The sequence below is a fragment of the Acinonyx jubatus genome, chromosome B1, assembly GCF_027475565.1.
Source record: "Acinonyx jubatus isolate Ajub_Pintada_27869175 chromosome B1, VMU_Ajub_asm_v1.0, whole genome shotgun sequence".
NCBI lineage: Eukaryota > Metazoa > Chordata > Mammalia > Carnivora > Felidae > Acinonyx > Acinonyx jubatus.
Genome location: NC_069382.1, coordinates 80,321,541 through 80,349,495, shown reverse-complemented (window position 1 = coordinate 80,349,495; position 27,955 = coordinate 80,321,541). Strand labels below are relative to the sequence as shown.

The following is a 27,955-nucleotide window of genomic DNA, read 5'->3' as shown; positions in this document are numbered from 1 at the left end:
TCACCCCTGTGATATTGCCAAATATGCCAATAACAAGTGAAACCTATCTCAGATATTATTCCTAAACATTGTTGTAAACCGGAGGGGGGGGGAGTTTTAAACTATGTGTCTTTATTTTAAGAATTTTAATTGCTAGAAATGTTTAGCTACCAAATAGAAAACACCAATACAATATAATTATATTTTTAATCAGTGAATTTTGATCATGACAAAATTTCTTTTTTTTTTTTTTTAATTTTTTTTTTCAACGTTTATTTATTTTTGGGACAGAGAGAGACAAAGCATGAACGGGGGAGGGGCAGAGAGAGAGGGAGACACAGAATCGGAAACAGGCTCCAGGCTCTGAGCTGTCAGCACAGAGCCCGACGCGGGGCTGGAACTCCCGGACCGCGAGATCGTGACCTGAGCTGAAGTCGGACGCTTAACCGACTGCGCCACCCAGGCGCCCCATCATGACAAAATTTCTTGTAATGTTCATTATGATGTTCTCTGGTCCAGAACTGGTTAGGTTGTTTCTTCATTGGCATGTATTTTGTATTCTCAGAAAAGTTGTCCATCTTTCTGACCCACTTAAAAGAAAGAAAAAGAAATGCTTTGCAAGCTACAAATTCGCGGGATTTCATCCTGATACTGGTTTTCAGCCCAAATACACTTTGATCCATTGTCTTTTGACACAGACCTCTGATGCCTGAGGAGTGCAGAGCCACGGTACAGCCTGCACAGACATTGACTTCGGAATGCTCCCGGCTCTGTCGGAACGGCTACTGTACCCCCACGGGCAAGTGTTGCTGCACCCCAGGATGGGAAGGGCACTTCTGCAGAATTGGTCAGTATATCTGTTGTGCCCAGGAAAGGCTGGGCACGGGGCAGTCCTTAGGAACTCAAGAACTTACCATCAGCTATGTCTTCTAGAATTATCTACGGCTCAGAATTTAGCCGTTTATAATGTGAATGCTCAGTCTGTTTCTGAACTTGCAAATGAAATCTTTCCCATTCTCTTAATGTAAACAATTCACATATATAAGTTAATCATAAATGTAAAAGACTCTGAAATAACTGAGTCCTTTCAAATGGTGAAAAATGAAAACAGCACAACTAGATCATCTGTACAGGCTCTCAGTCCTAGGTTTGAGATTTCACACCAGCCAATGACCTAGTGTTTGCAAAGCCCCTCTCCAAGTGCCAGCATTTTCCAGACACCCCATAAATGCCCTCCCTAACTTTACTGCCTGCCTTCTTGCTACAGTGCACTAAAAACAGGGTTTTTCAGTGGGTGTTATTAAATAAAAAGGAGAAAACGCAATTATCTAGGGGCACATTATGAGATTTTTTAATTCTTTTTGCCACTCCCTTGTGAACCATCAACTAGGTATGCAGCTGCTCAGAGACAGCAGAAGAGATTTATTCCACAGTTACCCTATCCTTTAACCAGGGATTTCCTCAATTACATGCAATGATGTTTAAATTCTACTTGGTGTGAAGAAAATTAGATAGATTCAGATACCTAGCGTCTAGGATGTATGTGGTGAAAATCCATTTTCGAGAGAATATTTTTTTCTTTTTATGTTATCTATATGTGATGATGGATGTTAGCTGAATCTATTGTGGGAAATCATTTTGCAATATATGTAAACCAAGCCATCCTGCTGTATACCTGAAACTTTTACAGTGAGACATGTCAATTACTTCTCAGTAAAACTGGAGGAGATTTCCATAAGGACAAATGCATTTTTAATGCGTTTTCAACAACCAGCATATACATATTACTTACAAATATTTCAAATCTTAAAGCCTCTCTTGCCAATGAAAATGTGTTACAAATTCATACTTAATATTATAGTTAATGTGTAAATGTTATTTTTTCTTTATTTGAAAAACATATTTGTTCCAAAAAATTTCAACCGTAACTTCTCTATATATTGTCTAACAAAATGTAGGCCACATTTACAGTCACATATGCAGTGTACAATTTAAGTTTAAATTGATTCAGCACTAATAACACTACCTGGTTGATTAATACCATGGTTATATATCTAGGAGACAGTTATAATTAAAAGTCTACAGAAATTAGGTAATTACATTAGTTAAAATAGCTGCTTACATTTTATTTACCCATTCTGTCTTCTTTTTCCTTAGTTGACAAAAAAATGAGGATCAGTGTTCAAATGCACAGATATTCTAATTCCTGATAATGTATCTTCATTCTGCCCCCTTTAATGCCTGACAATACCTATTCTCTCTGCTTCTTTTATATAGTGTCCATTCTGTTTTATTCCTTACTTTGCATTTTGCCTGACCTCGTAAGTCACCTCAAGTTATCAGATAACAAATATTTATTGAGTGCCTTCTAGCAACAGTATGTTTAAACTGAGGGTAAACAAATTATTTTAAATATAGGTGCATTATACATACCATTATAAATAATGATAATAATAAGTGATGTAAATGAAAATTGACATTCTTTGAGATAACATGAAGTTTTATTTCAGTAAAGTACTTTAATCTTTCCACTTATCAGTTTAAATAGTTTGAATATATAAGATCAGAACCATTTTATAAAAGTAATCTATTCATGATATTTTTGACCTAAGCAAGAACTTTATTCATATACTAACATAGTTCATCAACCACAAATGTAAAAAAGAAAATCATCTCATTATTCTCTTGTTGTTTCTTTTCCATTTATCAACCACAGACCCCTGGGTTTTGATTAATGCATTTGAAAAGGTTAAAATAACCCTGTCCCTTGAAAGTATGAAGACACGTGTTCAAGGAATTTGTTTCTGTCTTCGGTGGCTGCACAGCCCACATTTATCCCATCAGTAAAAGACAACTTCTAAAACCAATTTTATCTCTCCATCTCATTTTAGCAGTAAATCTTTACATTTCCCACCTATATTGTGGTGGTAAAAATCCTTTTATGAAGAGATTCTGTGTGGAGAGCCACCCTGAAAAGGATTGGCCCTCTGCACTGCCCCAGAAGGGGCCACAAAGTGTAAGCAGAGATGAAGTGATGCTGTGCACCCCCTGGGAGCTAAAGGCAGGAGGAATCTAAGGGAGCTGTTCCATCTGACCAAAACTGAGAACTGACCCTTCCTGTATGTTGCCCTGGAGATGCTGAAGCTGCCACGTCTCCCTCTCAGGCCAGGCCCTTCCCACATTAAGGCCCTGCCCTGGAGAAATGGGAACATGGAGTTACTTGGAAGGCCCTCTGTTGGAAATGCCCTCATGGAGCAGACATATTTGAAGAACTAAAATCCTCGTTTTAAATACAGTCAGTTCTGTAAGGGCTTGAAATGGTTTCCCGTGATCTCCGCTTCCCTGGAAATGTCTCCCATTCTCTACTGAGTCCTGGCTCCCACATAACTGTGGGTCTGGAAACCTTCTTTCCTTCTTGTTATTTACTATCTTTTGGATCACTGTTTGACTGGCTACCTCCTTCTTCCCCTCCTTTCCCTTACTCATCAGATATTTGTTGGCCTCGTTACTCGATGCTGTTTCTGACATGCAGAATGAGAGTGTGATTTTGTTGCTTTCTCTTTTCCTGCCAGCAAAATGTGAGCCAGCGTGTCGTCATGGAGGTGTCTGTGTGCGACCGAACAAGTGCCTCTGTAAAAAAGGCTACCTTGGTCCTCAGTGTGAACAAGTGGACAGAAACATCCGCAGAGTGACCAGGGCAGGTATTCTTGATCAGATCATTGACATGACATCTTATTTGCTGGATCTAACAAGTTACATTGTATAGTTTCTGGGACTGTTTGAATCTTCCTTTCCAATGGGCATTTATTTTTTATCCTGTCATTAAAAAGAAAGACTGTTCTCCTGCTACACACTTCCTGTGATTTCATTTTCTTTTATTAATTTAAAAATAATTTCCAGAAATGTGCAGATCCTGTGTGTGTATGTCGGCACGTTTGTTCACATATGCACATACACACACACACACACACTCACAACCTCTATACGCGTGGTTGCATAACAGATGGGTTTTAAATATATATATTTCCTTGTGTGGGGTAATTTACACAGAAGTTCCATTGTAAATTGATAACGGAATTTTTATGTCACCAAAAGAGATTATCTGACTTCCCAGGAATTTTCTGTCTGTAATAGCTAAAGTCAACTTTAATGGAGTTTTGAAACATTACTGTGCAATCTGATGGATCTAATAAAAAAGGCAATATTTTTATATTAAAGGATTATAATGCGAGAGAATGTTTCAGAACTCCCTGATGAATTTCTAAATGGGCGACGATATAAAATTGTAACCTTCATTTGTATCAATGTATCCAATTACAGAATGTTACCCACTTCCCTTCTTATTGGCAGAGAAATCCGGTTACTCTAGTTTAATCTCAAGATTGTTTTCAAGCGTTTTATAATTAAATCATAACGGCATATTCTGAAAATCTTCCTAAAAGGTCTGCTTTTATTATATATTGTATCTAACAATAGGCACTGGGTTTGTGTTACCTATTTATATTTTTTTATTTTATTTTTATAATATAGACATCACCTAGATGAAACATCTTTACCCTGTCCTGTAAAATACTAAAGTTACATTTTTCACCAACTTAATTGGAAAGAAGGGGAGTGAGAAAGCAAACAGTCTTTAATGTGCTGTGGATCTAATCTAGCAATGTGCCCCTGTGCCAACATGTAATCATTAACGACGGATGAAAAAGCAAGAAAACAGCCAATCCTTATAAAATTCCAGCATTAAACATATGTAAAGTGCTTTTCACCATAGCAAGACTGTCAGAGTATATGTGATTAGAACGTTGCAGATTTCACACTGAATGAAACTCACTGGAGAAGAGCTCACTCGTTTCTAACAAATCTTGGCTATGTAAGCTTAAAATACTAATTCTTGCCAAATATGAGTTTTAATGTATATGTTCCTTTTAAGACCTCAGTGAAAATCCTCTTTGGTTAATGTATGAATAAATTTCTATAAATGTTCTGTTCAGGTTTTTAAAGAAATGCCATGATCTAATTTAAAACTGCAAAAAGTCTGATAGACATTTTTCTTACTGGTTTTTGAGGCCAGCTCTCCACATTTGGATTGTAACAAAATCATAAGGCCTCTTTGCACTACTGAGAAAGCATCTATCGTGACGTGCACACACCCGCTATGGGTTGTCCTTCTGTAAACATCTGTTCTTCTAGAATCTAAATTGTAGACTAGTATAGAATATGAGCACAGGCTGACTGTCCAAACCCACTCCTTACCTTTGGGAATATGAACCTCAATTAAAAAGAATAAAATCGGGTAACTAGTATTTCTCTATTGTTTTAAAGTGAGAGGTTTGCAATTAAAGCACAGTGAGCATTTATGTAGAAAGGTTGGTTAAGTACACTGCTCTTGTCTTCCATATATGATTGCTTAAGTTTCAAGTGACCTCATGCCAAATGGAAATGGGTTGAGAAATCTTGGTTCAGTGCTTAGTGAACAATAGCCTGCATTAAAAAGTGCATGCATAATTTTGCACAATTTAGATTCAATTGACAGTCTATTCAAAGAAGTCTCAGGATTAAATGAGCATGGAGACCAAATTGCCCTCTTACCCCAGAAAAGGGGTGGTCCCTTCTAGTCACACTAACACTTCATTGGCCCAAGAGTGTGACAAATCTTGCAATGAACCTGCAGTAGCCCGCATCTGGAGGTTAATAGCAGTCTTTTGTCTCCTTTGCTTTCTCTTCATAGCCCTTTTACTGAATTCCATCACAGAAAGTTTTACAATTAAAAAAAAAAATGTCCTGACAACCATTTTTGTAAATGGACCTTACCATCTAATCGTCCCTTATTCAACGTGGGTGACATTAACAAAATGTGAACTTCTGGTGAGGGAGCCAGCTGTCTAAATCTGTCAAATTGTGCAGTTTTATTACACATTCTCCTGTTCATAGTTTCACTGAAAACAATAAGGATACTGCTATATATTCAGCAAAATCTGAAAAATCCAGGGTTTCTTCTTACACACTTAATCTTTCCATCTCTTCCAAAAGAATCTTTCCAAACGAAAAGGTGTTATATTGCCATTAGTCCTACTGTTTAAAAATATCTATATTAAATTGACCAGACCCAAACGTTTACACAGTCCTTTCCCAAGTGAAAGAGTTTCAAATGTCTTAGAAAAACATATGTACCCCAGGTGTCACTGCCTTTTCTATTGTGAATCATTAGAATAAAAGGCTAAACTCTTCTAAAAGCGAAGATAGCAAGATCCATGGATATTAAACCCGAGCAAAGAAAGTCAAGTCGTTGGAGCCATTTCTTTTTGTTCTTGGGAGAGACGTAAATAGCGGTGGCTAATTGATGGCGACATATTTTAAACTCAGTGATCATTTCAAAAAAATCTTTTGACCTTTCTTTTTTCCAGTCAGATTTTTAAACTGTGACTGGAGAATTCTCTTGAATGATCCATGATAGGCAGGTAGGAATTGGTTAAAATATGAGCTAGGGAAAAAGTTATTGTTTTGTCCTGTGAATGGCAATGTCTACTTGGTTCTGGAAGCACACAGTCAGAATGCAAAAAATCATGTCCTTGGTATGAGTGTAGATGTGTGAGATAAAGCTAAAATAAATAAATAGAAAAATGTATATTATTACCCCTTTGTCCATTCTGGACCTTAAGCTTTGGGTGTCCATTTAATGTGAAATGCTGTTATGGAAGTTATAAAGGGTTGGAAAAAAAAACAAAAACTTTCTACCATGGCTTTGGCCAAACTCTTGTCCTGGTTAATAGAACCCTGCTTTCTGGCCAGTTATTTAAGGTAATGAGAAGAAAACTGAATTGGCACATCATTAAACTGAAAAGAAAAGAAGAGTTAAAAAAAATAAGGTGTGCGATGATAAAAAGTTCCATCTATACCTTTCTTCTTGGAGTTTTGTTTCGGTGTGGCTATTGTAAAATATAGGTCTTACTCTTTCACAAAGAATACTCAGAAGTTTTCTCAGATTATTGGACTATCTCATAAAGAAAGAGCAGAGAAACATACACATACAACATAGACGCACGACCTGAATAGAAAACTATTCTCTTTTTCATTTATATACTTCAGAGCAGGTGCCTCTTCTCTATTGATTTCTTTGAAAATAATTACAGCCCAATGTATTAACAACCTTAATATATTTCTTTTCGGTATTATTTTTTAATCTCTGAATCATAAACTGTATAATAAGCCTACCAGGTATGAAATATGAGGTTAGATGCTACATCCAGGGTCTTTCAAAGCACACATTAACTTAAACTTAATTATTAGTCTAACATTCTTAGCTTTGAAACAGAAAAGAGAAAGCAAGACCAAATTTTTAAGAGGAAAAATATGTATACCCTAGGCAGATGTAGTTGGCTGATTGATATGTTAAAGTTTCTGAGCGTCTCTACAGAATGTTACCTATAGTATTTATCTCTACCCCCATCTCTGTCTCTCTCTCTGTCTCTCTGCCTCTCTTCTCTCACCTTCCCTCCCCCCCCCCCATATATCCTTCTTCCTATAACCTCTTCCTGCTCTTCCATTTCTATCAGTTTTGACTAAACAGACATGTCTTCAGTAGTACACCCATAATGAAGATGTCCTGGGGTAGATAGCTATTGATTTTGCTCATTATGATCTTTGTTTTCCTGAAAAACACCCTCTCCCAATGTCACATGTGCTCAGACTCTATCATGAAGAACAGTAGACAAATATGAATATATTAGATCGACCTATTACAGTTGTCGAAAAAAATAACCAAAAGGATAAATGACTACAATCCTGGATGCTCCAGCTTGGCTTGTGTTCCATCATAGATATAGGAAAACACAAAGAATACCCCAGTCAAGAGCTTGAGCTAACAGTAGTAAAAGTTAGTAGCTATTTCCTAGTCAGGCATGACCATCTGTATGGAGTCTGTTTTGAAGATTATTCCAAATCTCTCCTTTCCCCACCTCTGGGTTGAGACTTGAACTTGCAGAGAAATCAGACCAAAGTTCCATGCCCAGAAAATGTACATATATCTGTATCCGTGCTAGGAAGTTAGTGAGCCTATTATTGTGAATACTTTCAGAAAGGCCCTCTTCAGAATATCCTAAAGAAATACGTTTGCTATCTTACGTTCTTTCTCTTCATCACTCTAACACAAATTAGTCATACCTCCAATAATTAACGATGTCAGAGAAGGTGGACACTGAATAATAGAAGCATTTTGATACGAAAAATACTAAAACCATGACCTTAAAATCTGCCAAACACTAATCCTAGCCAACTTCAACACTTCTGTCTCTTAAATATCTTCTCGTAAGGTTTAAAATTGCTTTAAAATAAGTGTTTAGGACAGTGAGCTGCATTCAAGACATCACGAGTGCCATTTTCTTGTCCATCATAGTGGTACCCTCCCTAGCTGCTAGGAAGAGATGTATTCATTTGTCAGCTCAGCACTTTTCTTAAAATCTCCAATTAAATCTGAACCCAGGAGATGCCCATTATTTACCTTGCTTTCTTTTGTATAGGTCATATATAAGCAGATTGAAAAAATAAAGAGTAAATAATGGATTCCTGGTATCCACATAAAGCCTTAGGTCTAAAAATTGTTAATGCTTTTTTTTTTAGCCAGATTACACACTGACTTACCACAAAAAAAAAAAAAAAAGATATCAATTCAACATGAATTCTAACCTATTAGAATTTGCTCATGTATACCACAGTCAGACATCTAGTTTCAGTAAGGATATTTTTTTGCATGTGTCAATTATATATTACTTAAAATCAAAATATATGTATATTTTATATATACATGCAAATTAACAAATGTTTGGTGGGTTATCTCAATTGACTGTAATATGTTAAGTTAAAAAAACACATTTTTAGCACATAGGATTGAAAGAACGGAACATTAACAGTGCTGTAAAATTCATAATGGATAAATTTATAATAAACTTTGTCTTCATAGTTAGAAACTAATTCCAGTACATTTCTCTTTGCACTGACGACTAGCCAATAGTTTCCATTCATATGAACAATGTGTGATCAGGTTTGGTGTAGTCTATGCCCAGAATGTATGTTGGGTGTTTCTTTACCCCATTCTTAAAATCCGAGACATGACTTTTCCTAGAATAAGTTAAGATTACATGTATAGTAGAACCTAATACCATTAATACATTCTATTCATAATACTATTATTGAGAAATTAAATTGACAGCCTACGAGAATCAGGTGCTCTCCGTATCTCATATCCACAGGACATTTTTGGACATGCATTTCACCAAGAACCACATAGTAACAAGATAAATGATATGAAGGTACTATGGAATTTGGATGGCTTGATTCCCTAGGACATATTAATTTGAAAGAAACCCATCTAATTAAAATGAAAAAATTATCAAATCATTATCATCAATAAGCATAAAAGAAATCTGAAAAAACAAAACAAAACCCCTGTGTCTTCCCTGGCTTTATCTTTATGATTAATTTAGTCCAGTTTTAAAGAATAGTTAGCTTTCTTATTCTTCTAACGTGTTTTCATTCTTCTAGCTGTTCATTTTCCTTTAGGTTGTTGACAAGTAACGAATCCTTGCCTGAATTTCTGTTAGGACGTGGAAAGCTGTGAGAACAAGTGGTAAAGGCAGGTACATGTTTGAGGGAGCAGAGGTAATATAGGTACTAGTTGGGATTTGCATAAATGTTCTTCTGAAGGGTAATAGGCAAAGTCATTGGCTCAGATAATCCTTCTAAATTTGACTTAATCTGATTTATTTAACCAAGTTATTAAAACATTCAGTTCTCTTTGATCAATCCTCTATTATTCAGCTACCTTTCCATTCATTAACTCCACAAATATTTATTGAAGTGTCTGGAATGATTATGTGCTATAGAAAAGGCAAGGATGTTTACAATGGGGGATTGTGAGCCCAGTGGGTATGATGAACATGTTTGAAGCAAAAGACAATAACCAGTCACACCCAAGCAGCTCCAATTCAGCTCAACTTAGAATCCAGCAATAATAGTACAGATGGCCTAAAGTACATCTGTGTGTATCTGTACGTGTGCACACACCCATGTATATATATATTTATCTATCTGTACAAACACTACATATGTATACACACTATCTATGTAATATATAATATATGTATAATGCATATAAATTCTAACAAGTGTATTTGTGTTATCTTTAAAATAGAACGATTGTATCTTAAAGTGGTAAATGCAGAGAATTGGATTTTATTGTTGATCTGTGGATTTAATGATTTTTAGGTGAAAAGGATGTTTAAGTGTACAATTTCTTTTCTTAATTTAATATATTTATGTAAATGCATGCCTGAAATTTGGTTAGATTGGCTGTGTTTTGTGTCCTTTAACATGATCAAATGTATTAAACTTTATCTTATGACCTGATGTATATGTGCTATTCTAAAATTCTTTTTTATTTTAGTATTCAAAATTTTTCCTAAATATTCAGAATGGTTATATAAATGCTTATTTTTAAATATTCTGTACACAAACTACTTCTTTAAAATATGCTTTCCTGTTGTCACTTTTCATGTTCTAATTTTAAAATTTTATTCCCCAAAATATATGCCAATGTTAAGGGTCAGTTTCATTGCATATATATACATATATATACATATATATACATATATATGTATATACATATACATATACATATATATACATATATACATATGTATATATATACATATATATACATATATACATATATATACATATATATACATATATACATATATACATATATATACATATATGTGTATATATGTATATATATGTATATATATGTATATATATAATCATATGGCTATAAGAGGTTATGTTGATTCAAGTTTATTCTATGTTGTAAATAGTTTAAATCTGATCCCTTTAAGTCAGTAAGAATTAATAAGTGAAAAATGTAAAAGAGAAGTTGAGAGTGCTGAGTGCCCAAATTGAAAGGAAGAAGTATATAGAAGGGGAGGGACATGAGAAAAGATTATTGCAGATACCCCAAAACTTGCCATTTGCCTCCAATTAACCCTATCAGGAGTATTTATATATATCGTCAGATACGGTATTTTGAACATAAATTTTAAATCTACCAATATTCTTTTTTTTAAATGTTTTATTCATTTTTGAGAGACAGAGACAGAGCACAAGCAGAGGAGGGGCAGAGAGAGGGAGACACAGAATCCAAAGTAGTCTCTAGGCTCTGAGCTGCCAGCACAGAGCCCGACGTGTGGCTCGAACCCGTGAACCGGGAGATCATGACCTGAGCCAAAGTCGGACGCTTAACCGACTGAGCGAGCTACCCAGGAGCCCCATAATCCACCAATATTCTTTAGAAGAGCAAAATGACTTCATCTGGGTCTCCTTTCTTCTTGAATAAATACATCTCTTTGACTCATTGAGAAAAAAAGCTGTTTCTCCATAAGAGATCATTATTTCTAAGAGAATAAAAAGTGTTATAAGGTGCTTATAACAGGCAGAATCCCTGGGATCAGATTAGTCTCTAAAAGTTTCAAGTTAGGCAAAATCACTCCGTGAAAAGTACCCTTTAGTTCATTCTACATTGGCCGGGGAGCACCAGAATTCTCTCTTCCTCAGGCACTGCACTTCTAGGTCTTAGCGTGTGTCCCCACAGTTTAGCCCTTAATCACCCTGTGTTTCCTGTGCATGTCTGGTCTTCCAACCAGATCATAAATCTCCTGAGGGCATCTTCTGCCTTTGTAATCCCTGACAGAGAGCTCCTGCATACTTGCCTTGAGGAAAATAATAATCATACGTATGTAACAGCCTAGAGATGCAACTGGTTTTTTGCTGTTGCTAATCTCTCTGGGTTCCCTTGCTCTCCCTTGATTGGCTTCTCAGCTCTGCCATCACCAGTGTAATCAATTGCCCCACATTCAATTTCCTTTGTTGTAAACACTTGTAATGGTTTCTGTTTTCCTTTTTTAGAACATGATACATGTATTAGAGTGCTTTAGACACAGACGAGAAGAGATAACATAGTGAAATTACGAAGGGACACGATGAGATCTCCTGTAAGAGAACACATTCATAATTCATTGCCTTTAATCCCAACGTAATCACAGGAAGATGAAGTCAGAGAGATCTTACCTGGAAACCTGATACAAACCCTTAAATTATTTAGGCAGCTGCCAATGGAAAAAGCATTCCCACAGTTGTCATTAAGAATTTTCATACCTCATGGGGTGCCTGGATGGTTCAGTCAGTTAAGCATCTGACTCTTGATTCGGCTTGGGTCATGATCTCATGGTTTGTGAGTTTGAGGCCTGCATTGGGCTCTGCGCTGACAGATAGCTCGCTCGCTCGCTCTCTGTCTCTCTCTCTCAAAATAAATAAACATTTAATAAAAAAAGAATTTTCACACCTCACATATGTACTATTAAAAGTATCAGCTCCAAAAACAAACAAACCAAAACAAAACCTATCAGCTTCTATTTTTGTCCAGGAGTCTGATAGCTAATTAAAGAGATAGTTTTATGAATTTGCTTCTTTACACTCGTGTGTGTGTGTGTATATATATATATATATATATAGACTAATATACTATTTCCAAAGGAAGATAGCAGCTATGCTTAGTATCTCATAGAAAAGGTACGGTTTTTCCTATTTGGAGTTCCAAAGAGGTCTCTCTGGAGATTAAAACCTACCATCATTCAAAGATGAGAAGATAAAAAGGAAGAAAAACAACTTGGATGAAATCTTTCTTCTGCATTTCCATAATTTGATTTATGTTTGATTTCTCTATGACATTTTCTAATGTTAAAACCAACAGAATTTAAAAGAGGAAACAGGGGGCCAGGAAGAGGGAGGGAGAAGCCTGGGTACCTCCTGACTATAAAACTCATTCTTCTTGGGAATATGCCCACATCAGAAACTACTTGAGCTCACTCTTGCAACTTAAGAAGATGTTGTCAGATCCTTTTGACATATTTATAGCCTTATAATTAAAACTACTTGATGCAAAATCCATGTGCTTTATGTAAAGCAATGTATATTATCATAGACACTCTGTTCTATGATCTCCAGCTACCAAAGCCATGTATTCCAGGTAGATTGTCAGGAACCCTGGACGAGAGCTGTGAAATACGGATCCTGGTCTTGTATCTACACCTAATTAGCCAGGTGATATTGCGTAAATCTCTCGCTGCACCAGGACTCAGTTTCCTTATGTAAGGTTCCTTCCAGCTAATAACTCTAATACAGCTAATGCTGCAACAAGTATTTCTATTAATGTTACTAATCCGAGAATCCATGTGGATGACAGATTTGAAATTGGGAAATCTTAGATAGGAGTCTGTTAACTACTCCATTTCTTTTCTCTTTTTTTAAATGTTTTTTTTTTATTTTTGAGAGAGAGAGAGAGAGAGAGAGAGAGAGAGAGAGAACGAGCAGGGGAGGGGCAGAGAGAGAGGGAGACACAGAATCCGAAGCAGGATCCAGGCTCTGAGCTGTCAGCACAGAGCCCAACTCAGGGCTTGAACTCACAATCGGTGAGATCATGACCTGAGCCAAAGTGGGACACTTAACCCACTGAGCCCCCGATATTAACTAATTTTTAAATAAATTCATTTTAATCTTAGCTAGCTGGACCACACATTAAAATTCCTTTTCCAAGATTTCTTTTCCACAAACTTTCTACAACTTACTATTCTCTTACCAATAATGCACACCCTTCCTTGCCTTCTTCTCATATATGGTCATTTTCTTCCCTCCTTATCGTTCGTATCTATCTCTCTATATATATTAGAATTCTAATATATATATTCTCTCTATATATATATTCTATATATATTCTATCTATTAGAATCCCTTAATTCTTAGTGAACACTAATAAGTAAGCAATTGTGGACCAACAAATTTATAAATGCGTTTTATAATACCTAGAAGCATACACCCTTTCAAATAGTACAGTCTTTCAGTGTGGCACAGGACATGGTTACTAACAGTCCTAAGTTTATCTTTAGTTTCTCAGCAATAGGAAGACAAAAGTAGACAAACCTATGTTCAGTGGTCAATGTTTTGGTGTTTTATCTTGCTTGGAAAATGATCCAGATATTTAATGAAATTCCAACATTTAATTTAACTTAGCAAAACCCGACAGTTTCAAGTTACCAAAAAAATCTGTGGAAGCTACTTTTTTTTTAAGTACACATACCATAAAACATAATTATTGTGCCTAAAAACTCTTATCCCATATTTGTCGATATAAATCATTTGTTCCCAACAACTATGTTTACATAACTCACAAAAACTTTGAGACATTGGACAAGCTAGACACTATCTCAAGTGGATTTTCTTGCTAACAAATTTTGAAACAGAGATAACATGAATTTATTTGACTAATAAGCCCAGGGAGAATCAGTTATTTATTGGCATTATATTTAATGCTGATAACTGTGGGGACAACTGGTTTCCTCAGTCTGTTGGCTGTTGGACTCTCGATTTTGGGTCAGGTTATGATCCCAGGGTTGTGGGAATTGAGCCCCACATTGGGCTCTGTGCTAGGTGTGGAGCCTGCTTAAGATTCTCTCTCTCTCCCTCTGCGCCTCTCCTCCACATGTACTCTCTCTCTCTAAAATTAAAAAAAATATATGCTGATAACTCTGAAGACACGCCATTTTTATTAAACTAACAACTTAAAGGAGATTTTATTTATCAAAGATTATCTCCAATCATGTGAACTCGAAAAATATTTGGATTAGTTTACTTAATTTACATAAGTGCTTTTTTTTTCTTTAAACCAATTAAATAAAGCTCTTTACAAATTAATTTTGCCAATATAATCCAGACATAGAAAAATATCACGTATCTATCACATACATAACATACAAATAAACAGAGATCTTCTAGCTTTTGTTTAAGAAATTTTGGGGGCGCCTGGGTGGCTCAGTCGGTTGAGCGTCTGACTTCGGCTCAGGTCATGATCTCACAGTCCATGAGTTGGAGCCCCGTGTCTGGCTCTGTGCTGACAGCTGGAAGCCTGGAGCCTGCTTCGGATTCTGTGCCTCCCTCTCTCTCTGCCCCTCCCCTGCTCATGCTCTGTCTCTCTCTGTCTCAAAAATAAATAAAACATTAAAAAAAATTTTTTTTAATAAAAAAAAAAAATTTTGGCCATGCCTCAGGTATGTTGGATTTAGGCTCACCTTAACGACCTCATTTTAACTTGATTACCTCTGTAAAGAACTTTTCCTCAAATAAGGACACATTCTGAGGTACTGAAGGTTAGGACTCCCACATACACATTTTGTGAGGGTGACACAGTTCAACTCATAACCCCGCGCTCCACAAATGTCATTGGACTTACTGAGGTCTCATTTTCGTTATCTTAAGGCAGAGCTTCTCAATCTTCAGTGGGCCTCCAGTCACCGGGGGACTTTGCTAAAATCCAGATTCTGATTCAGTAGGTCTGGGGTGGGGCCTGAGATTCTATATCTCTAATAAATTCCTAGGTAATGCTAATACAGCTGGTACGTGTCCCATCCCACACTTTGAAGGGCAAGGATCTAAAGCCTGTTTTATAAGTTTATAGGCTGTTTTAACTACAAGGCCAGAATTGTAATACTGTCCTCAGTGGAAACATGGCTCTGCCTCCAAAAGGGAACCGAGGATGTGTCCTATATCTTAATTCCAGGCCTGTGCTTCATTGAGTAGAATGTACACAGGAGCACAGAGCGAATATTTGTGCGTGGCAGTTGGTCATCCTTATGATGTGAAGCTGGGGCTGCTTGCTGTTGGTACCACAGCTGCTGTTTTCATTTCAGCAATAGCATCATAATCGCACAAACAGCTACGATATTTTCAGATAAGCTGGAATTCATCTACCTGTTCAAAATAAACCTAAACTGGGTTGCTAAGGCAATATGTAACCATAAACAAAATATATGCTAGTTCTAAGCTATGCAAATTGTGCCAAGATAGTAGGTAGTCATAACAGAAAGCTGTGAAAGACTCCTATCAAGAGAAAAATATTTTTAAAGGAAAATATCACTGTGAATAGATATATTTAAATGAAGATACAGATTTGAAAAAGTAGAAAATCACTTTATCTAGAATTATGTCAATTCTAGGTAGAGAACTTTTGGAAGCAACTTTTAATGCTGCTCACTATAGAACAAAACATACCATCTGATTCAAATATTTATGCACTTAAAAAAATTTTTTAACATTTATTTATTTTTGAGAGACAGAGAGAGACAGAGCACAAGAAGAGGAGGGGCAGCGAGAGAGGGAGACACAGAATCCAAAGCAGGTTCCAGGCCCCCAGCTGTTAGCACAGAGCCTGATGCGGAGCATGGGGCTGGAACCCACGAACTGTGAGATTATGACCTGAGCTGAAGTCGGATGCTTACCCGAAAGAGCCAGCCAGGTGCCCCTATTTATGCACTTTTTAGAGCAGGGGTTGCCCAGTAGAACTTTCTGTGATGATAGAAATGTATTCTGTCTACAGTGTCCAATACAGTAGCCACTAGCCAGCCACATGTAGTTATGGAACCCTTGAAATGTGTGACTGAGGAACTGAATGTTTAATTTTATTTAATTTTAATTAAATTTAAATTTAAGTTACCAGTATGAAAATAGAGTGTCTCCTTCAAAAACCAGACCTAAAGGCAATTCAGAGAGTTCAGTTTATATGTGTTGGTGATGTGTTTGTTTGATAATCCTTTATATATAATCCACACTAAAATATTTCACATTCCCTCTGACTTTGTTATGTTTTGATCCCATAGCTTATTCCAAATAGTATACTGTACTCTTACAGTACTAAAGAGTACTGTATAGCCTTTGCTCTGAAATTTTTTACATTGGCTTTTGACCAAACCAATAAAATTTTTAACTCTAGGTATAGTTTTATAGTACAGTTAAAACCATTATGCATGTGTGGAAACTATGCACTGTAATAATGTGTACGCACATCTCTGAGTATACAGATGAAGAGTAGCACCATATACATAGAATGTTGGTGGACACAAGTGATAGTGGCTGACTCTTATCATATGCCAAACTTCCCCAAGTACAGACAGAGGAACCAGGGGCATGGGAGTGCCTCTATGTGCCTTTATTTTTAGTTCTATAAAATTCTCCTGGAAGAGAAGAATTTTGGAGCCATAACCAACAACATTCAGAGAGAGCACAAATCAAATCCATTAGGCTGTCTCTATGATTCAGTTCCAACAATTTTACCACATGCAACCTGAAGTCAACTGTGAAACATGAACAATAAGGTACAGTTAAGCATAATGTCAGGGGCCCCCCAAAAAATGAAAAAAAAAGATCTTTTCCTAAATGGAAGTAGACACAAAAGGCATAAGACAGTAGCAGTTCAGCTCAACCATGTGGAAGTAAGTGGGGGGTAAAAGTAATAACATCTAATACTTACGTGGTGCTATGTGCCAGGCACCTATTCTAAGTACCATAAAGAACTATGAAGGGTCTGAGATTTCACTCTACTTAGAAGCTAAAAATTAGCTTGTCATAATTTCATGAATGCTGGCAGAAGACATGAAACTCCTGGTTCAGAGACAAAGGACAGTTTATTACTCAAAACAATAACCATAACCAACATCCAGTTTTCTGAGCCCCAAATTTCATAAAGTAACACAGAAGGGGCCAGGTGCTATTTGCACACACAGTGGGTTCAGTTGCAGAAAAGGAACTTCGAGCTTAGGAACACCAACCCTTTTATGATGAACAGTAGGCAAAACTACCTGATCTTTGCATTAGAGGAAGAAGCTACCTCTGTTTTCCAAGGCTGTTTGCTATGTAAGCATCCTTGAAAAGATAGTTCAGAACAAAGGCATTCAGTGCTTCTGCTTTATAAGATATACAGAAACACAAAAGACCCATGAAGAATTGTCATTCGATGAGCATTTTACAAATATGAACTCACTTAACCTCCTCAACAACCATGTGAGGTAGGTATTCCTTTCACCATTTCATACATGAGGAAATGGAGGGATACAGCATTCTCGTAGCTATTAAGAATATTAATATTTCATATTAAGCTATGAGAATTTGAACCCACAATCTGTCTCTGGGAATGGCATTGTCCAACAAGATTATTACATAAGCCCTGTGTATCATTTAAAATTTTCTAGTAGCCACATTAAAGAAGTAAAATAAGAAATAGGCGAAACTATTTTTAATAACATTTTATATAAATCCATGTATCCAGAATATTATTTCAACATGTAATCAATACATAAATTATTAATGAAATATTTTCTATCCTTTTTTATACTAAGTCTTTGAAAACCAGTGTGTATTCCACACTTACAGTGCATTTTAATTCAGGCATGAAATTTTTATCAAAACTACTTGACAGTTGAAAAAGTAGATTCACATACCCCAGTTGTTCCAAGCATACTTAAATGCTTCTAATACCTGGACCAAGTTTTTAAAGGTAAACCAGTCAGGATTAAGCAAATTAAACATTCACTTCTTCAGCCACAGTAGCCACATTTCAAGTGCTCAATAGCCATGCCAGGCTAGTGGCTCCTGTATTGAACAGAATAACTTTAGAGCCTGTAGACATAACCTCTGTGCTCTCTTGCCTCCCAAAGAAAGTGCATTAAAAATGCACAGAATTGTAACTTAATTCTTTGTTTTTCTATTTTAGTTGTTTAACAAAGTCACAGTTGTTTATTTAATTATGCATGCCCTGCAGGTTGTGAGAGGAGCCAAGAGAGGGGACAGTGCAGTGTGGAGGATCAGAGCTCAAGCTCACAGACAGACAGACTCAGTCCAATCCATCGCTTCTCAGCCCTTCCTAGCTGTGTGACCATAAATATATTCCCTGACCTCCTGAAGCTCCAATTTATCTTTAAAGTAGGGCAATAATAGCCCCTCTGAGGACTAAACGAAGCCATTCACATGAAAGGCCTGGCCCAGTGCTTGGCACATGGTTCATGTTAATAAATGTCAGTCATTATTTGGTAACTAGAGAAAATTTAACACGAGACCAAAAGTGTTTAATAGTACCTCATTTTAAGATGCCCATTTGCTTCCTGGAGGGAGGCCTTTCTCCCTCAGCTGTGCAGCCCAATGTCACCCTCTAGTGCCAAAAACCTTGAACAGCAGGCATCACATACCAAACTTGCAGAACACCAAGCTCTGAAAGAATGTGTTCGTTCTTCAACTTCAGATGCTGTATATGACCTCGATCCCCCAGTCCCAATCCCCAGTCCTGTTAATTAGTATTCTGTCTTTTGGGCCAGTGTTTCTCAAACTTTAATGTACTTTCTTACCAGTTACCTGGGGGATCTTGTGAAAGGCAGTTTATCCACTAAGTATGAAGTGGAACCTGAGAGTCTACATTTCTAAGCAGATTCTGACTCCAGTGTTGCTGCCCCATAGACTCCTCTTTGAGCAGCAACATATCAGGAAATCCTATTTATCATTTCAGCCCTTTTGGAAGTAGCCTCCAAATTGTTAGAAGAAAAAGACTCAGGATTAAACTAAATGTTGTCTTCTTTCTCCTGTAAACATGCACAAAAGGGAAAGCCTTAACTGAATACTGAAGCTGAAATACACCTGAATTTTGGATGTATTGGATGGCTTCCAAGAGAGCAACAGTGCTCTTCCAGGGGGAGTGCCTCAGCACATGGGTGTGGACGGGCTACTATGGCAATTCTTGTTATACTCCTTTGACTTCAGAATGTAATTCAAGATCGTGCACTATTCTAATTGGAAATCTATGAATTAATGATGACTATATAAATTAATCTGTGTTCGGGGTGCCTGGGTACTTCACTTCAGTCAGTGAAGCCTGCAACTCTTGGATTCAGCTCAGGTCATGATCTTATGGTTTGTGCATTTGAACCCTGCATCAGGCTCTATAGAGCTGACAACGCGGAGCCTGCTTGGGATTCTCTATCTTCCTCTCTCTCTCTCTGCCCCTCCCTCTCTCTCTCTCTCTCTCACTCAAAATAAATAAATAAATTTAAAAAATAAATATACAATTAATTAATTAATTAATTTGTGTTTCTAGTTAGAAGCCCAAGGTAATTTGAACTAGATAATGGCATGATGGTGGACTCGCTGGACGAGCACTGGAAATTAAGTCAGAAGCCACTGATCACTGTGGTCTTTCCAATGTCATATTCAAGAGACACTGAATGATTAACATTTGGAAGACATCATGATCTATACCTATTTCAATTTTTTTTTAACGTTTATTCATTCTTGAGAGACAGAGACACAGAGCATGAGTGGGGGAGGGGCAGAGAGAGAGAGAGAGGGAGACATAGAATCCGAAGCAGGCTCCAGGCTCTGAGCTGTCAGCACAGATCCGGACATGGGGCTCGAACCACGAACTGTGAGATCATGACCTGAGCTGAAGTTGGACACCCAACCAACTGGGCCACCCAGTCACCCCGATCTATACCTATTTCATATCTGATAAAAATGGATATAAAGATAATTGCCACATTTCTGCAAACATTAAACAAGATAACATAGTGAAAGTCCTTTGAAAATAGTGTTCCATGGATATAATTGCAATTCATTTGAAGTCTGACCGACAAAACTGGCCCAGCATCTCTTTAGTATAATAAACAATACTGTTTTTTGTCTTTTTTTTTTTTCTGGTAAGGAGAAAAGGGGGAGGGGGTTTGGAATTTATTTAAATCTGTCTATCCATTTTTCTAAAAACTTACTGAGATTACAATGACTTCATTACTTCAAATTTCTAGGTATTTGCATTGCCTCCCACAATGTGACTGCCAAATTAATGATAATATTTATTCTCATTTTGTTTTCAAACATTTATTTCCAATGGTGAGTTTCATACACTACAATGTAGTCATACTTTGTTGGTAAGTTTGCTTGTTATCTAGCTGGACTCACTATGTTACCAACTTTGGTAAAAACACAGCCCACAGGATTTTTCAAAGGCATGCTGAATATCAAATACAGCAATCACACGGTGGGGAGGGGGGGTCCATAGCATTTATCTCACAAAGCATTGTGGTATTGTTCCGGACATGAACTCACACGTCGTACCTACTTTCAACCTCCTCCCGACACAGACACATGTGAAGACTGACCTCTATACTTCCTTGTTTCATTATAGGAAATTATCTGATTTGTTTCTGTTGGCTTCTTAGAAGCTTGTTTTAAAGTATTTCATTTCCACTCATTTTGAGTTAGGATCTCCTATTAATGTGCTTGTAATTGAGCCCCTCTACAATACTAGATATCAAAAAAACCACATTCATATCAATGTATTATACTTACTACAATGTAAAGGGAGAAAGGGAAGTTTGGTTACCAAAGTTTTAGAAAAAATATGAAAACAAAATAAAGCCAGCCCTACATTTCTATTATGAGAGAAAATCAAAGAAAGAAGGTAGGAGAATGGAAGAAAGGAAGAAATCTGGAGGTTTCCTTCCTATACACTTTCTCTCACATTTACACGATAGAACCTGACTTTAGGGCCAGAAAACACAGAACTAATCACAGAGGGCATTAAGAATGCTTACAACAATGCACCTAGTGACAAATAGTTACTGAAGACTAGTCCAGGCCCTGCTGGGAAGACAAAGGTGTAGAGGGCAATTTTTTTTTCTCAAAATGCTGAGAACGTGGGAGGAAAGACAAGATCTAGACATAAAAGATAACATATGTGTCTAAAGTATTTACCTGGCAAAGCCGATTTTTTGGTTTAAATCCAACCCACTTTGGTTATTTACCTAAGGCCTGTGTTTGGAGCCTGGGTCAAGACAGGATGGTGAGATCTTGTGTCACAATTAAAATTCCAGATGAGATTTCCACTTAGTCCATTAAATGAACCCAGCATCATTTGTCACTCTGGGCACTGTTAAATTTCCCATCTCCCACTTCCCATATGCAGGCTGACTGGACCCCTGCATCAGCCATACAACTTGCCACCATCACTGTTTCATAAGCTCTGGCTTCCAGGCTCTTTGATCAGCCTGTCTATTCAACTCCAGTTCAGGAAGGATCGTCTTCTTTTCATTATTGTGTTCATGATCCACCTCACCAGAAGCAGAGATAGCCACAACAAAATACATACCCAGATTCAGAAAAGTTTATTTGCAGGCAGGTAGCCTGGGCCAATAACAGTATGGCATTATCATACCAGTCCAAACATAATATATTTAGTTCATGTTCTATGAAGTTAAATTTCCTAACAAAAAGATACAACCTGGATATATCATAGTGCCATAGAAGCAAAGCCAGATTATGGAGCTTTTAGAGATTAGAACTTGGTACTGCCGGTCTTACTTCATTATCCAGTTTGCTTCTCTCCTCATTATAAAAGAAAAACAGCAATGCTGATATTTGTAAGGAATTTTCATCTGAAAACCACCATTACTCTTCCTTTAGGAGACAAAGTGCATTTTGTGTATGAAAAAAAGCAGTTTTGAGATTGCCCCCAAAAACTATACTTAGAAAACTTTGACTGGACCTATTCAATCTCAATTCCACTTGTCCACTTGTCCCCCCCCCTACAAAACACTGGAGGCATATGTAGTGAAAGTTGAGCTAATTAAGGGCAAAAACTTAAAGGGAGCCCAAAAATGTTCAGCAAGTAGTTCCTACCCAGATGTAAACAATCATATGGAAAGCCAATCAGTAGCCAAATGTCTCACTATCTGGCTAGGTAAAATGTGATCAAAAGATCATACAGTGAGGTATCTGTAGCAGAGAATTCCCTTGACATAACCACTGCCCTTCTAGAAAAACTAGATAGGGCAGAAGACTAGAGGGAAGGCAGGTACTTGATAGCAGAGGCTGCACCTCTAGGAAGTGGGTCTGGGTCGTGGGCTTCGGGGACAAAAAGGCCAAGGAACACAGGAGGAGTCTCAGAACGTCTGTGTCTTCTGAATGAGAACTAAACCCCATTGGAGAAATGCCAGCTTAAGAGGAAGAAGGGGTAGGGGAGGCTTCTTACCACTGCTGTGTAGTGATTGCTGCATCCTTTAGAAACTGGGTGGGTCAAAGGGAAAGGTATTTCACAAATGATGTGTTTTGGTTTCTTGAAAAAATTGAGTTAAAGCATCAATTTATCCTGGCATTTAGGCATTCGTTGAACATTCAGCTAAATAACAATTGCACACCCACTTTGGGCTAGGTACAGGAATAACCGAGACAGATTAGGCTCCAGGCCTCAGAGAACATACATTCTAAGGAGGGAGACATAATAGAGAAATTAACAATAAACAGTATAATTACATATTGTAACAAATGGATTTGTGGCAGATTGTACTTTCTTTCCAAGGTTGCATGTAACAAGATCTCCCATCCCACATGCTTTCCTAGAGCCACTCCCCATTAAGATGTGGAGGTTTATTCCTCCATCATTGAATCTGGGCCAATAAAACATAGAAATGAAGCTGTAAGACTTTCAATGTCACTATGTCATAAAAGGTTATGCAACTTCCACTTTGCTCACAGGAACACTTGGCCTTTTGAAGTCTCAGCCACCATGTAAGCAGTTGGATTACCCTGAGGCCACTATGCTGTGAAGAAGCTAAAACAACCCTGCCTAGAGAGACTAAGAGACTACACGAAGGAGAGTGAAATCCATCCAGACCCCCCTGCTCCAGCCACGTGCTGTTCCAGCTCCGGTCACTTCCTAACTGCAATTGCTTCTGCTGAGCAGAAGCCACTCAGCCCAGCCTTTCCTCAATTCCTGTCTCAAAGAAATTTAGAGATATATCATAGAATGATTGCTTTTGCTTTAAGCCAGTAAGTTTTGGGGTGATTTGCTGCATAGTAATTGATAAATAGAACAGTTAAAATGGAAACGAACAGGGTGATGGCACAGAGAGTAACTGGGAGTGAGGGCTACTTCAAATAAGGAGGCTACAGAAATCCCATCTCAAGAGAAGGATGTAAAGAGGTCTGGAAAAGGGCATCCCAGACAGAAGCAAAACCCAAGACCTGGAGGGAGGAAAGGACTAGTCATGGTCATGGAGGCCAGCCTGGCTGAAGCATTGGAAGCAGAGGGAAGAATGAGGTTGGATGTGGGTAGGAGACAGTTATGCAAGGTCCTGTAGGTCCTGCAAAGGAGCTGGGGTTTTAAGTGCATTGCAAAGCCTTTGGGTGATTTAAATCCACTAACACCAGTCCAAACCATTACTCCAGATGCCTTAGGTCCAAGGCCCATCCCTCCAAGCCACAACTCTCTTGCTATATGATCATTAATTCAAAGAATGGGCCTCAGTATCCTTTGGAAACTGAAGTTAAGTGACATCAAGAGACAGCACATCCACAATCTCAACCACCAGTGTCTGCTCATATTGCTGTGGCACGTGTCTCTTTTATCTCAAAGACTGGCACTCTATCCTCTATAGAGTTTCCTGGTGACCAAGATGTCTGGTCTCAAACTCTCTCAACCTTGCACTCTAGTTTTTCATCTTCGTACTTATTTCCCCCACAAGAAGCTTCATTTTGGTATTTCCCCACAGACCCTACTACTGGGTATAGACTTGTTGAATGGATGACTTTCTAGAACAATGCAAAACCACAAAAGACACACCAAATGTTTGATTTCGTAGCCTAAACTGCACATTTAATACGCTGCAGTCTGCAAACCCTGTTCTTAACCCCGCAAACCCTGTCCTTAGCTTATCTCCATGGGTTCTTCTGGATGAAGTCTTTTGTGCTAAGTGCCTTCAATAAAGCTGAGGTTTGTGGAGTCTGTTTTTTAAACAGCATTTGGAATCTATAGACATTCCCAGACATTTGAGTTCTGTGAGCAAAGAAGGGAGGTGGAGGGGAGTGGGATGAGCTGGGCAGGGTGGACCGGGTGGTCGACTGGTTCTTATCATAACTGTTTAGTTTCACTTACATTTTTTCTCTGGGTTGCTCAGGTCCAGGGCAGTGTTATTTGATGCTGAACACCTGCCTTCACACAGGGAGACTTGCAGCTAGCCCTGCCAAGAGCAGCACTGACATTTCTGCTCTACGGAATTGTACAATGGGGCGAGAAGGTGGACACCCAGGAGCTCCCGTCTGCTTCATGGGATTCTGGCTCCAAAGGAATCACCTCATTCGTGATTATAGAAGGACTAGAGTCTCTGCTTGTGTTTTTAGTGGCTGCAGTAAAAGCAAGCTTATCAGGGCACTTAAGCTATTGGATTTTGTTCATTGGCCATTTTTATAGGTCTCAATTCACTCTCTGATGAGATGTGAGTGAGAGGTGAAAAAGACCTAGACTATATTGCACAAGCTGACTCTCAGGGGGTCCTCGGTCATATTCAGTCAGAGCCGTATTCAAATTGAAAGCTACGTGGCTCAAAGAGCTTTCTGTTGTGAGGATCCAGAACAACTGACAATGTACTGGGTGATAACAAATGTATAGGGGCCTTGGGAGTGGTGCTTCTCACACCTTCATGTCTGTACTAATTACCCGGGCACCTTATAAAATGCAGATTTAGATACAATAGGTCTAGAGTGGGACCCGAAGCTTTGTGTTTCTGTGTGATACCAATGCTCTTGTCCAGGACCATGCTTGGGGTAGGAAGAGTCTAGACTCCAGATTCTACAGCCCATGCCCCTAGGATAGTGGTTCTCAGAGCATGGTCCCCAGACTGCAGCGTCAGCATCACCCGGGAACTTGTTAAAAATGGAAATTCTCAAGCCTCACCTCAGACCTACTGGATCAGAAATTTCAGTAGCAAGGCTCAGCACTCAGTGTTTTAACGGGCACTTCAGGGATTCTGACGTACCGTGAAGTGTGAGAAACGAGGGACTGTCAGGATTCCCCCACTCAGATGCACCTAAGAATTTTAGCCCTGACTCCAAACTCTGATCTAATAATCAACAACTCTAAAATCAACAAATTTGATGTATCTAACACAAATCTAGAGTTTAGAGTTTAAATTATTTTCAAAATGTTTTATCTTCATCAGGATGCAGCTTCCATATAAAAATCCTCAGCATTTTTCGTATTTAAAAAGATTAATCATTCAAGGGTGCCTGGGTGGCCCAGTCAGTTAAGCGTCCGACTCTTGGTTCAGGTTCAGGTAGTGATCTCATGGCTTTGTGGGTCCAAGCCCTGTGTCAGGCTCTGCACTGGCAGTGTGGAGCCTGCTTGGGATTCTCTTTCTCTCTCTCTCTCTCTCTCTCTCTCTCCTCTCTGCCCCTTTCCCACTCATGCTGTCTCTGTCTCTCTCAAAATAAATAAACAAACTTACAAAAAAAAATTAATCATTTAAAGATCTTTGGGTTCAATAATATGATCTTCGGACAAGTCCAAAATCCTGAAAGCCAGGCTCTTGATGCCCAGGTACGGACACCAAGCTAAGGGGCATTGGAGTCTGTGAAGTCTAGGTACATCTTTGAACATTTCCAGGGGCCTTGTGGCTATTCCTGAAGGGAGGTGAGTAGACAGCTCAGTGATGTCTCAGACTGAAAAATGGTGGACGTGAGTCGTTTCTTCTACTCAAATGGAGTAAGCCAAATGGAGGGCCGCTTAAAATGATTGGCAGGATCAGTAGGCTAGCAAGAATTAGACTGCCCTCCTTGTATAGGCTGGAAAAACATCTCTGACCTCAGACCTTGAGGCAAAATTTCCTGGGCTGCCAAGACCCTGTTAACTGTCTATCACCTCTGAAAGTGTGAAAGGGCAGGTTACCTCTCAGGTCACCAGAGAAGGTGAAACCTGGAGCCTGTCCAGGCCACATAGCACCACCCGGGATGCCTGTGAATCAGGCCTCGAGCCTTCATACCTACTCTGGTTTCAACTTTCACAACTGGGACCACTTTGCAATTTCAGTTTTAAGAGTAATCTTGGGGAGAAACGCATAAACCCCTGACTAATGCCTTCTTGACTATAACTGTGGTAGTCCAAGACTGTGCAGCAATTGAATAACGCTGACTAATAACATGTTAGGCTCTTATAGCCTTTTCATTTGAAGACCTCAAAGCACCCTGCCCAAATGACCTCACTAATCCTTGAAACAACTTCTGTGAAATATATGGGAAATATCATTATCTCCATTTCTCAGATGAAAAAGAAAAGAGCATCTGTGAATTGCCCAGGTCTCACTCTGAGCTCATAACTAGGCTCAAGGCTAAGAGCAGGTAGAGAGATTTGGGTCATTGAAGGGGCTCAGGAAGAAGGGGGATAAAAAAAAAAAAAGGTAATCCAGAGAGGAAACAACTGTAGTTGTAACGTAAGCAACATTAATCACGAAACCAACAGAATTACTAAGAAACAGAAAGAGGGTTGGCTTTGGGAATTTTTGTTGTTATTTCACAATACATATTTTTATATCTTCACGCTTTGCTTTAGTCTTTACACGGGTCATTGTAGGTTTTGGGGGAAAAGGGTTGACGGGAGGTTATTGCATTATCTCTCCACATGGCTCAAATTCATCTTGTGAAGTGCTGCCCAAAGGTCAGTGGCTAAGCTTACACTTAAGATTCTGATCCTTAGTTTCCTGATTGTTCCCTTGACTCTAACTTCTTTTTCCCAATACCGCTTTTGTAGTCCACATTTCATTTCTGCAACAATTGCAAAAATTTCCCCAAGGGGTCATTGAGGATATTATCAAAAGTACCTCAGATTTCCTGAACTGATAAGTTAATTTTTGAAACTTTTTAGAATTGGTGCAATTGTTCCTTTCTTCTTTCTTTCTTTCTTTCTCTTTCTTTCTTTCTTTCTTTCTTTCTTTCTTTCTTTCTTTCTTTTTTCTTTCTCTCTCTTTCTCTCTCTCTGTCTCTCTCTCTCTCTTTCCTATTTTAAAATGTCAAAGACTTCCTGACATGCTTTGGCCATGGAAATGGAACATATTTTCTCATTAGGTTAATTAATGGCTCTGCTTGGGTGGCATAATTTGGTGTAAGTTTCCTTTTAGAATTCTGTCATAACTAAAAAGGATCTTATTTTTGTTATGTTTTGTGGTGTCTTTAAATTTTTATGACTTCTACTTTGTTTAGTCTGTGTGTAATCCTTCTTTTGAAACCTAATGTCCTA

At 38.1% G+C, this 27,955-nt stretch overlaps 2 protein-coding genes across 4 annotated transcripts in view; one reads left to right on the top strand and one right to left on the bottom strand.

The window, feature by feature from the left end:
* HHIP (hedgehog interacting protein) overlaps nt 1-10,380 on the top strand; it is a 96,003-nt gene extending 85,623 nt beyond the window's left edge. The window contains exons 12-14 of one of the 3 annotated variants that reach the window (XM_053216912.1): nt 678-826; nt 3,552-3,676; nt 4,510-10,380. In XM_053216912.1, coding sequence (XP_053072887.1) covers nt 678-826; nt 3,552-3,676; nt 4,510-4,524 — 289 coding nt within the window. In that variant the 3' untranslated portion in view covers nt 4,525-10,380. Of the gene's footprint in view, nt 1-677; nt 827-3,551 lie in introns of all 3 variants that reach the window. The other 2 variants (XM_053216911.1, XM_015081669.3) reach the window with 2 other exon arrangements.
* ANAPC10 (anaphase promoting complex subunit 10) overlaps nt 1-27,955 on the bottom strand; it is a 309,570-nt gene that overhangs the window by 15,814 nt on the left and 265,801 nt on the right. The gene's annotated exons all lie outside the window — the stretch shown is intronic.